The sequence below is a fragment of the Pelophylax lessonae genome, assembly GCF_965119305.1.
Source record: "Pelophylax lessonae genome assembly, chromosome: 6".
Taxonomy (NCBI): Eukaryota; Metazoa; Chordata; class Amphibia; order Anura; family Ranidae; genus Pelophylax; species Pelophylax lessonae.
Genome location: NC_138773.1, coordinates 249,019,336 through 249,035,913, shown reverse-complemented (window position 1 = coordinate 249,035,913; position 16,578 = coordinate 249,019,336). Strand labels below are relative to the sequence as shown.

The following is a 16,578-nucleotide window of genomic DNA, read 5'->3' as shown; positions in this document are numbered from 1 at the left end:
TCACTGTTTATTAAAAACTTAATACATTGCACTTACATATACTGGGTGCCCAACAGCGCACCACAATTTACAAGCGATGTATTATATACCAGAATATGTAGACAGATAATCCCGGCCAGCTGCTCCTAAATTCTGACAGTGTTCCTCTCAAAGCCGCATACTTCGCTCACTGACGTGAATCTGGCCCCTCCCCTACGTGTGTCGACACAAGGGACTACGTGTCTTTATCAGGGGGATGATAAGGGGCATCAGATCACCCAGCCCCCTGCAGATATGCATCGGTGCCTGTGTAATACATCCAGGGTCGCCAGAGGTCCCAGGTCTGCTCCTCAGTGTTCCACAGGGTAGCCGTCAGCTCCTCCATATGGTGGATTTTGTTAATTTTGGAAAACCACAGCGCGTAGGGGGTTGTGGTTGTCTCCATATACCCGGAATGCAGGCCTTTGCAGCGTTGAGAAGTTGGATTGTCAAGGACTTCCTGTATTTTTGAATCGGTCTCCTTGTAAGGTGGAGTAGGCACAGCACAGGATCGTCTCCCACCTTGACCGCAGTGAGCTGCCTGATGACCGATGCTACATCGTTCCAAAAAACTCTCAGTGAGGGACAAGCCCAAAAGACATGGAGCATCGTTCCCACCCCCCCCCTCCGCATTGCACCGTCAGCACCTGTCAGAGGCAACCAGCATCCCTTTTATGTAAAATCGCAGGGACTCTATACCACCAAGTGAGAATTTTGTAACCTACCTCCTGGAATTTGTTAGCAAGGGAAGCCTTGTGGGCTAAGGTCAGAATCTTATCCATTTGCTTGGGTGTGAAAGAGATGCCAAGGTCACATTCCCACTGCCAGATAAAGGGCAGTTGCTGTCCCTCCGTCGCATCCAAAAGTAGAGTAAAATAAGGAGAGGGAATGTCCACACAGATAGTCTCAAGTGGCATCAAAGGTCGAGGGGTATAACCCGACTTCTGAAGCGAGAGAAGAAAGTGCCGAGGCTGGTGGACACTGAGGTGGTCAAAGGGTACCCAGGACCAGCCGGCGACCTCTGCATAGGTAGGAACGTTGCCCCACGGCCAGATGTCCAGGAGGCCCGTCCTGCTGGTCAGAGCCAGGCTCCGCACTCCGGCACTCGAAAAGCCAGGGGGAACTTCCAATTGCCTAGAATGGGCGTCAGAGGGGAGGACCAGGGGGCCATCATCGGGAGATGCTGGATCCGCCTAAACTCTCGGAGGGCAGTAACGATCGTCGGATGGGAGAAGATGGGGCGGATGGAGCGAAGGGGGACCAAGGAGCCAGAGGTAGAGACCGGCCCGCCTCCTCGACCTCAAGGCTCACCCACCGCTTGGCCGAAGCCTTACAATGCCAGTCCAGAACCCGTACGAGATGAGAAGCTCTGTAGTACCGAAGAAGATCTGGTAAACCCACAAACCCCCTCGCTTTGGGGAGGGACAGAGTTTGCAGCCTAATTCTTGTGGACTTGGAGGGCCAAACAAAAGAGCGGAGCGCCGCCCGTACCTGTTTGAAGAAGGAGAAGGGGACAGAGATTGCAAGCGTTTGGAGGACGTAGAGCAGCCTGGGCAGCACATTCATTTTGAGTGTGTTACAGCGCCCGAACTAGGTCAAAGTAAATGATTGCCAGGCACGGAGGTCTGATTTAATGGATCCCAAGAGGGGCAGGAAGTTAGCCTGAAAGAAGTCGAGCGGATCCACCGTGATATGCACTCCCAGATACAATAGGGACCTGGTAGCCCAGTGAAATGGGAAGGAGGCCCGGAGAGACCGCTCGACGTCCGCAAGAGAAGAGGTGTTGAGCACTGCCGATTTAGAGAGATTGATTTTATAATTTGAGAGTTTACCGTAAACGTGGAGGGCATTAAGGATGTTCGGGAGAGATGTAATTGGGTTTGTGGTGGCCCCCAGCTGTCTGCAATCCCGCAATTCCCACGGATGGAACAAAGAAAAGGTTCCAGCGCTAGAACGAAGATCAGGGGGGACAGTGTGCACCCCTGACCCCTGGCGGGTGCCGTTCATGATTGAAAATAGTCTGATCGCCAATCAGTGACCCGAACAGCCGCCAAGGTGGAGGAATAGAGGTCTAAAATGCACTGCAGCATCCAAAGACCCAAGCCAATAAGAGACAGGGTGGCCCGGATGAAACCCCAGGCCACCCTGTCAAAGGCTTTCTCTGCGCCAGTGGAGAGGAGGACCATTGGGTGGCGTGACGTGTGAGCAGAATGGATGAGGTAAATTACCCAAGTCATATTGTCCCTGGCCTCCCGGGACGGCACGAAACCCACCTGGTCATAGTGTACCAGGTGCGGTATATGGGGCAGGAGCCTATTAGCGAGGATCTTGGCAAACAGTTTAAGGTCAGCGTTGAGGAGGGAGATAGGGTGGTAACTACTGCATGACATTGGATCCTTCCCCTCTTTCTGAATGAGGGTGATGTAAGCCCTGAAGGGAATCAGCTGGAATCGTGCCTCCGTCCCTGATGGCATTGAAATGGGAAAGAAGGGGCTAGCCGAGACGAGCTTGTCCTCAGTTATCTCCCCCTCTAAAGCGGATACCTGCTCTGCCGTGAGGGAAGGCATGCCCGAGTCTTGGATATAGACCTCCACGCCCCCACCCCGTCCGAGACGGGGGAAGGAGGGCCAGACGCAGGGAGATTATATAGAGAGCAGAAAAAAGAGCAAAATTAATGGCCGCCGAGGTGTCTAACATCCACCCAGTCGTTTTCTCGTCCCTCTCAGGGCTCGAGCCAACATGGCCCCAGGTTTGTTGGAAAACTCATCAAAATGACGCCTAACCCAGGCTAGGCCTCGCACCGCCTTTTGAAATAATAGGTTGTTCAGTTCTTCCCTGGCCCGCGTGAGAGCGAGCAAGTGTGCCAACGCCAGAGACTGCTTGTGTTTCATACTGAGGTCCGTGATACGCTGCAGGAGGGCAGCCGCGGCTCTCTCCTGTTCCTGCTTCTGACACGAGCCGATGCGGATGAGCACCCCCCGAACAACACACTTGTGAGTTTCCAATATAACCATGGGGGAGAGGGACGGGTCAGCATTGTCCGCGAAATAGGTGGAAAGGGCTGCGTTGAGCTCTGCTCAAACTTCGGGGAGCTGAAGGAACGACTCGTTAAGTCTCCAGGTTGGGGGCCTAGGTGGCATAGAGTCCCAGCAGACAGTGACATGGATAGGAGCGTGGTCTGACATGGAGAAAGTGCCAATTTGAGTAGAAGTAACCAGGGGAAGATCACCCTGAGGGATCAGGAAGCGATCTATCCTAGTGTACGTGTTGTGTGTCGCCGAATAATAGGTGTAGTTATGCTCACTTGAATGCATCACGTGCCAGGGGTCAACCAGGTCGAGGAGGGAGAGCTCCTTCTTCAGTCTTTGTAGCTGTACGTAAGAAAGGTGCGAGGTCCCCCTCACCGTATCGAGAAGAGGCTCTGGGGCAAAATTTAAATCCCCGCCCATGACGAGGTGGCCCTCACGGAAGCCCAAGACAACCGGAGTCAGACGCTAAAAAAAGGACAATTGATTAACGTTAGGTAGGTATACATTCAACAGAGTTACCACAATATGACTGATACTGCCCTTCACGAGTAGGTATCTACCCAGGGGATCTGCTGTGTTCTGCTATAAAGGTCCAGTGAATGTGTTTAGATATGACAATACTCACCCCTTTGGACATCGGTATAGGGGAGGGGGCATGGTACACCCAGGGAAAGTCCCTATTGTATAGTTTGGGGACAGAGTCCATCCGATAGTACGTTTCCTGCAGGAAGGCAAAATTAGACCAGCTGCGTTTAAGGTCAGACAACAGCCGTGAGCATTTCTCTGGGGTAGATAGCCCCTGCACATTTAGCAAGGTCAACTTGTAGCCCGAAGCCACACGTTCAGAAGGCACTGACATGGTCCGCCCAGGTAGCCACGCCCCGGTCTGGGAGAAAAAGGGGGGGAGGAGGGAAAAGAGAGGGAGAGGAGGGAGGAGAGAAGGGGAAGGGGAGAAGGTGGGAAAGGAGTAGAAGAGGTAGGGGGAAAGATCAGAAGGAAGGGGAGACGAGGAAGGTATGTGGAGAGAGAGGAAAGGAACGCCTATTCCAGGACTAGCTCCGCACTCAGGGGTGTGGTCGGCAGACCGAGTCCGGGGAGAAGCTGATAGCAAGGTCAATGAGAGCAATATATCAGTACAAACACTAAATGTGGTCAATCAAAACCTAGCGCAACCAGGCGCCACCTAGTGGGGTTATGGAGGTTTAGACTCTATGAGAAAGATGGAAGACGTGACCCGGAGGTGTCAGCCCTGTGGGAAACCACACAGACTGGAACCCCAGGATCCAATGCAGAAAAAAAAAAGAAAAACATGAGAAACAAAAGTATACATGCCCAAAACAATATTAAGGCAAGCATCAAGCAGCAGAGGGCAACGGGGGGGGGGGGGCAGCAGAGAAAGCAGGAAGCCCTCCAGGTGTTCACATCCAGAGAAGAGGAGACGTCCTATAGTTCATGTGAAGCAGGAGTATCATCCAATTACCGCTGCATAGTGGATCTAGAGCGGAGCCTCCTGTGGCGTTGAGGGGGTCTGGAGGTACCTTGACTCCAGGGATTGCTCAGCCAGTCTGAAACTGGGGTTGTCGGGACATGCAGGAAGGAGAAAAGTTCAGGGAGCTGGTTCAGCCACCAGAGGGCAAAGGAGCTCCTCCCTTTAGGACCACCAGATGAAACAGGTGACCCCAGTGATACGTGCCACCCACGTTGCGAATAGTCTCCAGCAGGGGTTTCAGAGTGGCCCTCATCCTTAGAGTTAAGTTAGACAGGTCCAGGAACTGGCAGACAGAAGTCTATCGGGCCCTTAGCCCAGGCCCTCCGCATTATTTCTTCCTTGAGGGAGTAAAAATGGACCTGGGCCAGGACATCACGTGGGTGGTCAGCCCCCAAGCTGCAGGGAGCCCATACTCTGTGCACCCAGTCTATTTCTATGTCCTCAGTGGGTGGCCTATCGAGGAGCCTGTTGAATATGGCAGTGACCGTGGCTTTAAGGTCAGGACCCAGGGTGGCCTCGGGGAGGCCCCGCAACTGAATGTTATTCCTGCGGTTATGGTTCTCCCCATCATCCTGCTGAAGTTGGAGAGTGATCAGGTGTTTCTGGAAGAGAGTCTGGGAATGTTCCAGTGCGGTAACCCTGAATGTCAGGGAGGATTGGGTTTCTTCCACTCCCTCCACCCTGCTGTCTACTCGGTCAATCTGGTGTTTAGGGTAGTTAATCTCATGGGAAAGGGCACTCACGATTGATGCGGCCATCTCTGTGAAGTCCTGCTTGGTAGGTATTAGGGATAGTATCTCCCGCCATTCAGAGGCCAGCGGTTGTTGCGACTGACTTGAAGCAGCCGATGGTTCTGGAGAGTCAGGGGGAGGCAGCTCTGGAGAAGCAATCGGGGAGGGAGGAAGCCTGAGCCATAGGTTGACTGGATGCCTCTTTCCCTGCTTTCTTAAGCGTGGCGGGCCCAGCCGAGGACAGGCGCGGCAGCGCCATCTTGGAGGCCGCAGGACCCGGCCGAGCAGGAGGATACCAGAGAAAATAGGCAGAGATGTCCAATCCCCGAGTCGCCGCCAGAGTCGCTGGAGGCTTAGAACGCACAGGCATGTGGAGTGGGGAAGATACGTTGGCTGCATAGGGCTGAAGCACCAACAGCGGCCACCGAGCTCACTGGTTCACGTCCTCACAGCGCCATTAGCAAGCCAACTGATTATTTGATTTGTTTTTTATTCTGGGATATTTCTACTGATGATACTGAGCCTAACATGATGCTAAGGAGATCCATTTAAAGCTGTGAGGCCCTGGGTGGCCCAGTGGCATTTGGTTATCCAAATTGGTGGTATTGGATGGAAGCGGAGTCTCCCCTGAAATGAAGGAGTTCCATATAAGCTGTGAGGGTCCTGGTGGCCCAAAGTCATCTGGTGAGTGGCCCCGTTACTTAAGGTGGAGGAGCACAAAAAAGGAGCACTTTTTAAGAAGAATACAGAACACTAATATGCACGTGGTGTTTTGAGGAAATTTTACTAAGGACAGTCTTGATTGTATTTGATTGCAGATCATTCACATATTGTTATAGCAACAGCACTGTTTTTGTTTATAATATGTATATGTTGTTTTTCATATGGGCACACATTGGTACTTAAAGCGGAGTTCCACCCAAAAGTGGAACTTCCGCTTTAGGTAGTTCTAACCCCCTGACATGCCACATTTGGCATGTCATTTTTTTTTGGGGGGAGCGGGTACCTAGTTTTGACATGTACCCGCTCCCACTTCGGCTCGGAGCGGCGCGGCACCCTGAGCGGAAGTTCTCCTCTCCCCCTCCCTCCCTGCAATCTTCTGGGACATGTCAGAGGTCCCAGAAGATTGCTGGCCAATCACGACATGTAGCGCAACTCGCGCATGCGCAGTGCGTACCCGGCTGTGAATCCGCAAACTGTCACAGCCGGGTGCCCACACCAGTGATGCCGGCGCCGCAGAGCAGAGAGGGAGAAGAGCGAGGCTTCAGGCGGCCGCATCGCTGGACCGTTGGACAGGTGAGTGTGTTTAGGCTGGAACTCCGCTTTAAGCTAGCGCCTCAAATACAATTAATTTACAAATGTGTCCTCATTGGAAAATTTTGCCTCTATTTCTGTTCTGGCAACAGCTCAAAATTTTGGATTTTCAGTGGTCACCATAAGAAATACAGAATACATTTTCAAACAGCATTAACCCGTTACCACTTCCTCCAAAATGAAAATGGAGACCAGGTGCCTCCCGATGCTGGGCACTAAATAAAATTAAGCCTCCACTTCAACTTCTACTCCTACACAAACCAATTAGATTAAAAAATATAAATATTAGACACTGAGACCCTTTCCTAGGATAATTGTATTATTGAAGGGCATTGCTAAAGCTAAACTGGAAGATAATCTTAATTAGCAGTAAAAGTATTCTTAGGATTGCAGAGATCCTTGAGAACAGGGAGTAGGATATACAGATTGTGGGGTCTGCACCAGGCCCTATTTTGCAATTCGGCACTGCGTTATTTTAATGGACAATTGCGTGGTTCTGCGACTCTGTACCCAAACAAAATTTACGTTCTTTTTTTACCCACAAATAAAGCTTTCTTTTGGTGGTATTTAATCACCTGTGCGATTTTTATTTTTTGCGCTATAAACAAAAAAGAGCAACAATTTGGAAAAAAAAACAATATTTTTCACATTCTTTTATGACATTATAGAAAAAAAAATTTAATAATCAATTTTTTTTAACATTCTAGGCCAATTTGTTTTCTGATACATATTTTTGGTAAAAAAAAATTGAAATGAGCATATTTTGATTGGTTTGCACAAAAGTTATTGCGTCTACTAACTACGGGAAAGATTTATGTCATTTTTAGTAATGGCGGTGATCTGCGTTTTTTTGCGGGACTGCGACATTGCGGCACTGTGACATTGCAGCGGACAGATCGGACCTCTAACTGACATTTTTTACACTTTTAGGGGTACCAGTGACATTACTACAGTAATCAGTGCTAAAAATATGCACTGTTACTGTAATAATGCCATTGGCAGGGAAGGGGTTAATACTGTTGGTGATCAAGGGGTTAAATGTAAGCCTAGGGGAGTGATTATAACTGTGGGGGCGTGGCTTGTGAAATGATCACAGAGACATGCGATCCTATATAGCAGGTTTACATGGTCTCTGTGATCATCCCAGGGAGAAGGACAGATGCCGACCGTCCTTCTCTCTCAGCGGGGAGAGATCGGGGGTGTCAGGTGGCAATCGGAGACGCCTGAAACATGCACTGGCTTCCCCCGCTGACGAGTGGGGGTGGGAGCACGCCCCCTAGACTCCCCAGAGCGAGCGCCTTACATGTACAGCGATTTGTCTGGGAGCAGAGTACATCTGCGGCGGGCAGTCGGCAAGCGGTTAACTAACAGGTTTGCTTTAAAGGAAAAAAAATCAATTTTAAACTCATTAAGGCTTGTCACAATGTACTGATTAAAGATAATAAAACATAGAATGTTCTATAGAATATACTAATTTGTGGCTTTATAACTAAATATTACCTGTTTGCGGTTATAATCCTTCAGGGCATTCTCAAAGCCTTCTTCAAATCTCTCAAAGGCAATTTCCACATCGGTTGCCCACCAGATCTGACTAGCAGTTAGGGCAACTTGGGCAGAATAATCAAACAGCCATTGGTCCCGCAATTTATCCTCATACCCTGCTACAGCATCCATGATTTCCTGACGTACTGTTGATTTCATAGCTTCCTCCAAAAGCCCCAACCAACTCTCCGCCTACCACAAAGAAGGAAATTCTCACGTTAATTAAATATTATTTCTTAACAACTATTTAGTGGTAGTTTTATTATTTCATTTGAACTAAAATGTAAGTTAATACTGGATTACACAGGCTATCTGTCAAACCTTCAAATTGATGACACCCTTCTCCTAACAGCTCAAGTTCCACACCTTTAAAAGAATGCTTGTCTATTCATAATCCCATACTGTCGTGCAAATATTTGAGCCAAATATATCTCTGGAAATAATTGTGAATAAGTAAAGTATTCCCACTACATATGACATATGTTCTAACAAGGGATTCAACCGTTCTGATCTACATGCAAATTGTATTATATTTGGAGTGAATGGGAGGTTTGCAGCAAATTGTGGATATGCTGTATATACACAAAAAAGTCCTCAAAAATCTGGTGAAATGCCTGGAGAAAATGTATATATTTCACTACATGTAATGGGGTGGATTTACTGAAAGCAGATAGGCTGAGGACCTCGCAAGTTCAGTTAATCCAGAGCTTAGCAACTATTACCCAATCATGTGCAAGCAAAAATTCATTTTTTTTTTAATTTTCCTTGCATGTTATTGGGTATTCTTTGTAAAGTGAAGCTTTATCTCATTTACTAAGCTCTGGAGCAACTTGCAACTTGTTTATTTGCCTTAAAATAGAACTATAGACACAACTTTTTTTTGCATTTTGGCTAGAGTAAGGCAGGGTTATAACCCCAGTCAGTTTATTTTGCCATCTGTGTCCCATTGGATGATTTCCCCTCTATTACTTTCCTGGGGGATTTTCTTTTTCTTTCAATGATAACGGTAAACAGGATAAATATAGAGAGGGCAAATCTACCTAATGGGAGCACAGATAACAATAAAAATCTAACAGGTGTTCTAATCTACCTCTGTTCAATCCATAACTTAAAAAAATGTTTTTCCTTTTTGTTGTACTTTAAGTAAATCAACCCCAATTGATTCAATATTTCCATATTCAGGTTTCTATGCATTGCTGTTGAGAGAACTGGTCCAAAAAGGCAGAGACTACTGAAAACTGGTTATTATATTTTTACATTCCTTAAAGTGATTGTAAAGTCTCTGTTTTTTTATAAAAAAAATTATAAACATGTAATACTTACCTGCTCTGTGCAGTTGGTTATGCACAGAGCATCCCCGATCCTCCTCTTCTCGGGTCCCTCTACTGCGCTGCTGGCCTCTCCCTACTATGCAGTGCCCCCACAGAGAGCAGCTTGCTATGGAGGCACCCAAGCCGAGTCACAACTCCCTGTGTCCATTCAGACACAGAGCTGTGGCCCCGCCCTCTTCCTCTCCTCATTGGCTGCCTGACTTTGATTGATGGCGCTTCTGCTGTGTCTCAGCCAATTAGGGGGGAGAGTCACAGGACAGCTGAGGCATTTGTAGACAGAGATGGGCTCAGGTAAATATTGGGGGGCTGAGGGAGGCTGCTACACACAGAAGTTTTTTTTATTTTTTATCTTATTGCATAGAATGCATTAAGATAAAAAAAAACCTTCTAACTTTACATTTTACCATTTTAAATACTACATGCCGGGACCAGTGCTTAATCACCGCATGCATTTAATTATTTATTTTCGTCTGTGAATTGACTTTAGCTTTAACCCCTTTTCATGTGGTATTTACTGACAGTTTTGAGCGTTTTGCGGTAAATACCGCAAAACCGTATAGTGAATTGACAATTTCAGCTTTGCATGCGATATTTAGGGAAAATTTGTCCGTACACCTAAATAATGCATGTGAGATATTTTTCTGAATGAAGTTTGTTGTCTTTCATATGCAATCCTATTAATTTACAGTTCATGCAGATATTGTACATGCTGTATGTGCTGAAATACTAAATAAATAGATCCTATTAAAAAAAAACAGTCTATAATGAAACAATTGAAATGTGTTTGGATAGCATAAATATATTTGCATTGCTGATTTTAGCAGACTTACCTGGCCTTCACATGCACATGGGTTGGTAAAATAAACAAACTCTTGTTCTTTGCTGTACATCCCTATAGCAATCCTACTTTCTCCATTTTCATCATCCAATCTCAGATCAGCAATGTTGTCAAACAGCTTCAGAAAGTGTCGAATTACCTGTTAAAATATGTTTGAAAATTTACACTGATGTTTCCTATTTTAAAATACTTTAATTCATAGTAATAAAGAAGGAATATGTGCTAAAGATCATTATTGTGAAAGGAGAAGTATAATATATTTTCAGTAAGCATGTATTTAAGGTATTATTGTAGTCTTTACCTCAAAGTAATTTTGTGTATGTAGCACCCTCCTAGACAGGTGCTAGGTAAAAGCATCTAATGCTTCTGCTGCTTATAATGGGAGCCTGATCTTTTAGTTAGGTCTGTTCTCTGTGCTCAGTGTGTATTCATCTGGTCTGAGGGAGTTTCTCCACTGTATCCAATGGGGAGGCCTGTTGGACAGTGGATGAAACCTGGCCAATGATACACAAGCTTTTGTACTGTCCCAGTGGGTTGGCATCTGGAGAGGTGCATCATGGGATTGATGATAAAAGCGGGGAGCGCATGAGGCAAGGGAACTTTTGGCGGGAGCAAAGTCATAGGAGGAGGTGGACAGCTGTCTCTCCTCCTGTAGGTGTGAGAAAGGTGGTTAAGGCGGTCGGCCTAGTGAACCAAGTGTGTGGAGCTGAGCTGCAGAGGATCCAGAGCGCTGACAAGTGGAGCTGCTAGCACAGACTGTTGGGAAAAACAGTATCATGAGTACCAGGAGTTCTGCCTAAGGGTCTGCCTAAGAGAGGGGACCATTCCAGAGAAGTCAGGGGATCAAGGAGTTAGCTCACACAGGAAGTTAATCAGTAAAGGGGGTGCCATGTAGTTGACCCATAATAATAGGAACAAAGGGGGTGCCAGGAAGGGCCCTGAAGTTGTTCAGCAATACAGTACAGATTACCTCAGAAAGCTCATACACTTATACTTCACAGCTAAGGGCAAAGTGAAGCAGCGGCCTAGCTGTGACTAGCGTTACTCAGCGTTACTCAGTGTTACTCAGCATTTTTAAGTCCTCCCAGCCAATTGTGCATAGTTGTATAAAGTTGGAGTATCCCACTCATTCCTTCTCTTATCTAAGTTCCAAATAAAAACACAAAAACCAAAGCTACTGGACTGTTTCCTGACTGAGCTAAAAGACTTGGGAAAAATGTCAAACTGTCATATTTTTGCTAATGGTAACCCAGGGGAACCCGTAATCAGCAGCTTCCAAGGGAGTAGTGCTACATGTGACTTTCAGATTGTTAGAGGCTCCCTCTTTGTGTTTCTTGTTATTTTGTTAAATGTAGATATTTTTTAGAATACCCGCTACAGAAAGGAAAGATTAGACTATACATATGCTGGCCATACACAGATTGATTTTTATCTGATTCCTGCTAAAACAGCCTATAATTGAGCCATGGGATGCCCTGCTGAGTGAAAATTTCTTGGATAAACAATAAATACAGATGAAATCACTGTTCAGGTATTCAGACAGTCACAGGAGCAGTGACTGTAAGAATAGAAAAGCTGGCAAAGAGATTCCTCTACCCACACTGTTTAGCGTCAATGGGGGAATCTATTGATTTTCTCTTGTTTAGCCTATGGCACCAAATGAGAGAAATCTTAACATGTATGGGTACCTTAAGCTGTTTACTAGCTTAACCACTTGCCCACTGGGCACTTTTACCCCCTTCCTAACCAGGCCAATTTTCAGCTTTTAGTGCTTTCACATTTTGAATGACAAATAGTCATGCAACATTGTTGCTATTGCTAAAAATCAACAAAATCTGTGTATTTTATTTGGTGTTTGTGAATGTTATAGAGTCTACAGGCTATGGTGCCAATCTTTGAAAATTGATCACACCTGATAACACCTGATGTACTGATGGCCTAATTTCTTGAGACACTAACAAACCAGGACAGTACAAATACCCCCCAAATGACCCATTTTTGGAAAGTAGACATTCCAAGGTATTTAGCAAACGGCAAGGTGAGTTTTTTGAAGTTGTAATTTTTTCCCCACAATTCTTTGCAAAATTAAGATTTTTGTTTCCCCACAAAATTGTCATATTAACAGGTTATTTCTCTCACATGGCATATGCATACTTGGAACTACACCCCAAAACACATTCTGCTACTCCTCCTGAGTATGGTAATACCGCATGTGTGAGACTTTTTCACAGCTTGGCCACATACAGAGGCCCAACATGCAGAAAGCACCGTCAGGTGTTCTTGCAACATAAATTACACATTTAATTTCTTAACTACCTATTACATTATTGAAGGCCATGGAGAACCAGGACAATAGAAATGCCCAAAAAATAACCCCATTTTGGAAAGCAAACACCCCAACAGATAATCTAGGAGGCATAATAAGCCTTTTGAACATGCCATTTTTTTCAAGACTTTTTGGAAAATGGGGAAATAAAATGAAAACGCATTTTATTTTTACACAAAGTTGTTGATTTATAGGATATATTCTAGCACATAGCATATAAATAGCAAAAAGTACACCCCAAAATACATTTTGCTACTCCTCCTGAGTATAGCAATACCACATGTGTAAGATTTTTACACAGCCTAGCTACATACAGAGGCCCAACATGCAGGGAGCACCGTCAGATGTTCTAGGGACATAAATTATACATCTAATTTCCTGACTACCTAATACAATTTTGTAGGGTGCTTTCTAGCTGCGTGGGGGATGTACTTATTAGATGAACATAGAGATCTGTGTTCCTAAATAGCATTTATCTGTGGCAGAAAGGCGGTCTGCCTTGTTTACATCTGTCTCCATGGGGAGCGATCGCGGGTGCCAGCGGACATCGCGTCTGCTGGACCTACTGATTGGCTCCCCCTCTGGCCAATCAGCGTCCCCACTGGACACTGCCCAATCAGTGCCCCCACTGGCTATTGCACAAAACGATATTTTGCATAATAGAGCCGACCTGCCGCAGTAAAAGTGCGGCCGGTGGTCGGCAAAACCCAGGAGCCTGCATTCACTATATCTGGTCTCCCATAGTTCAAAGAACATGGAAATGCAATTATTTTAGTAAATACAACCTGCTAAATACCTTCTCTCTTCAGTAGTTAAAGCAATCTTGTGACTTTTATCAGTGTTCAGTCAAGCACTGGTTAAAGCTTGTAGGAAGGGTTTTCCGATTGTCCTATGAGACTGCAAGACCCCTGACCCTCTGTCTGAACAGTGCTGATTGGCCCTGTTCTGATCACTTGCACTTTCCCAAGAAAAAAAAATCCTCTCTGGAAGGAGGGGAGGATCAAATAAGCCAGGATCCAACAGCCTTTTTACACAATGCACAGGATTGACCCCTTAGGTTCCACAGTTAGTATAACAAGCATGCTTTACTGCATATACAGACTGATTTTACTGTTGTGGGTTTAGTAACACTAAGTACAGGCAGACACCTTAATGGCAATTGTTCTGTGTTAGATATTTGCATGTATGTGGTAATCCTATCAGCTCTGTTTGATATATCAGAAAAAAAAAATGCAAAAAGGGTAAAAACACTAAAGCTAACAGGACACACAAAAAATATAAATTATAATATAATCTTCCAGAGACGGATATTTTACACGATATGTATTCCATCACATGTTTCCCACTTACTTGCTTAGGCTGAGTTCCTTTGGAAATGATTTCCAATAAATCAGTTGAAGAAACAAAATAAAATCTGGGGAATGTCAAACGTTTTGATTCCAAGTAGTCAGCCAATGACTTTTCACAAAGTGTGAGCCTGTAACAAGAATAAAAACAAACTAACTGTTGTTAATACTGCACAATGAGGTCTCTCTCCATTTAAATTTTATGGTGGATCTATTCCTGGATGACATTTATTGTATACTGCTGCGATCTGAGTGTGAGGAGACATTGGTCTGAGGTGCTGAGAATCTGGTGCTTTCCTGTGATCCTGGCCGTTGTGTATGGTATTAAGGCTTGATTCCTCTTACAGTCCGGTGAGTAGGGGACTGAGAGAGGAGCACCTGGAAGCATGAGCACCAAGCACTTTGATCATTTCAATATTTGATGAGAGATAGCAGACAAGCACTGAGCACTTTTTTAGTGAAGAGCAAATTAATTTATTTATATTTATTGACACTGAGCACTGGACACTTTAACATTGGAATTAATATTATATATTTAGATATTTTTATACAAAAGAGCTATATATATATATATATATATATGTGTGTATATATATATATATATATATATATATACACATATATATATATATATATATATATATATATATATATATATATACGTATATATGTATATATATATACACATATATAAAAAGTAAAGTAAAACTGCAGGAAAGGGCACTGGGGGCAATCTAATGTGAATTTATTTCATTTTGCATTGTAGAGGAGATGGAAGGCAGGGCACAGAGAGCATCAGGAGGAAGATCCGCCACCACACACTGCCAGGATACATCGCTGGATCCCGGTGACAAGGTAAGTAACCCCTCTACCAGGATCCAGCGATCTTCCTAGCGTGTGGCTCGGGGTTACCGCTTTTGGCACTGAAATTTAACCCCGAGCCACACTCGGGAATACCGCTAGGAAGGTTAATACCTTACATATAATCTGATACCAATTGGCACTTTAATACCTTTGAAGCGCAGTACCCTCCCTACATTAATTTAGTGTCTATTGGAATGTTTGACCATTCTTCCAGAAGCTCATTTGTGAGGTCAAGCACTGATGGCAGTCTCCGCTCTAATTCATCCCAAAGGTGTTTTATCAGGTTTGGGTCAGGACTCGGTGCAGGCCAGTCAAGTTTCTCCACCCCAAACTCGCTCATCCATGTGTTTATGGACCTTGCTTTGTGCACTAGTACAAATCATTTGGTGGAGGGATTATGGTGTGGGGGTTTTTTTTTAGGGGTTGGGCTTGGCCCCTTAGTTCCAGTGAAGGGAACTTTGAAGGCGTCAGCATACCAAGACATTTTGGACAATTTCATGTTCCCAACTTTGTGGGAACAGTTTGGGGATGGCCCCTTCCTGTTCCAACATGACTTCACACCAGTGCACAAAGCAAGGTCCATAAAGACATGGATGAGCAAGTTTGGGGTGGAGGAACTTGACTGGCCTGCGCAGAGTCCTGACCTCAACCTGACTGAACACCTTTGGGATGAATTAGAGCAGACACTGTGAGCCAGGCCTTCTCGTTCAACATCAATGCCTGATCTCACAAATGCACTTTTAGAAGAATGGTCAAACATTCCCATAGACACACACCCAAACCTTGTGGACAGCCTTTCCAGAAGATTTGAAGCTGTTATAGCTGCAAAGGGTGGGCCCACCTAATATTGAACCCTACGGACTAAGACTGGGATGCCATTAAAGTTCATGTGTGTGTAAAGGCAGGCATCCCAATACTTTTGACAATATAGTGTATTTTCAGGGCTTTTTTTTGGTATCAGCTCGCTTTAATGTAGCATTAGAATTGTATTTGAATATCACAAAAGCTTGTCTTAAATCCAAAGATTGATGTATTTCTATTGAGTACTCATTTTCAGTAACTTCTTTTTATTACTGGCTTGAGGTATCATGTTTTTATGACCATATGTAAAATGCTGATCTACAGGTTCTCCCTCTAGTGGCCGCCTGCAAATCAAACAGTGCAGTCAGCCTTCTTGCTGAACAAAAACAAAAATGATCATATTAGCCAAGTTAGTCTTTTATATTGTCAGAGCAGCATCTATAAAAGTGCACTAAAATAATGAATGACTACTTCATGCTATAATTTTTTTTGTTGTATTGCTTTATACTAAATAACATGTTTTCCTGTTATAAACCTAACAAGATAGTATCTCTATACTCTTTGTGTGTCAGTTATATACAATTTATTTTGATGTAAGTTTTTTCTTCAGAATGTTTGAAATTTCATTTTGTACCACTATTTTACACCTAATAAAAAAGTTTGTAAACAAAAAATGTGCACTAAAATGAAAAAAGCTGCAACCACAGTAACTGCATTGCACTGCTACTGAGAAAGCACAGCAAGTCTAAACATGCACACAGAGGTATAGAAAAAAGCTTTTACAAATCGAATCTTAACACATTTGTGGGATTCTTTGCATAAAGCAAAACAAAATCATTTATTTTAGTTAAAGCATGGAAGCCAGTGGAAGGCTTTAAATATATACCAAATATCTTCTATATTGAAGGAAAGTGACCTGAACTTTGCGGGATATTAATTTGCATCCTCA

The 16,578-nt window shown here is 44.7% G+C and overlaps 1 protein-coding gene across 1 annotated transcript in view; it reads right to left on the bottom strand.

Annotated features, from left to right (window-relative positions):
* LOC309558730 (dynein axonemal heavy chain 11-like) overlaps positions 1–16,578 on the bottom strand; it is a gene marked incomplete at both ends in the record, with an annotated part of 1,130,439 nt that overhangs the window by 759,216 nt on the left and 354,645 nt on the right. The window contains 3 exons of the mRNA XM_082261779.1: positions 8,082–8,315; positions 10,285–10,431; positions 13,969–14,095. Coding sequence (XP_082117905.1) covers positions 8,082–8,315; positions 10,285–10,431; positions 13,969–14,095 — 508 coding nt within the window. The remainder of the gene's footprint in view (positions 1–8,081; positions 8,316–10,284; positions 10,432–13,968; positions 14,096–16,578) is intronic.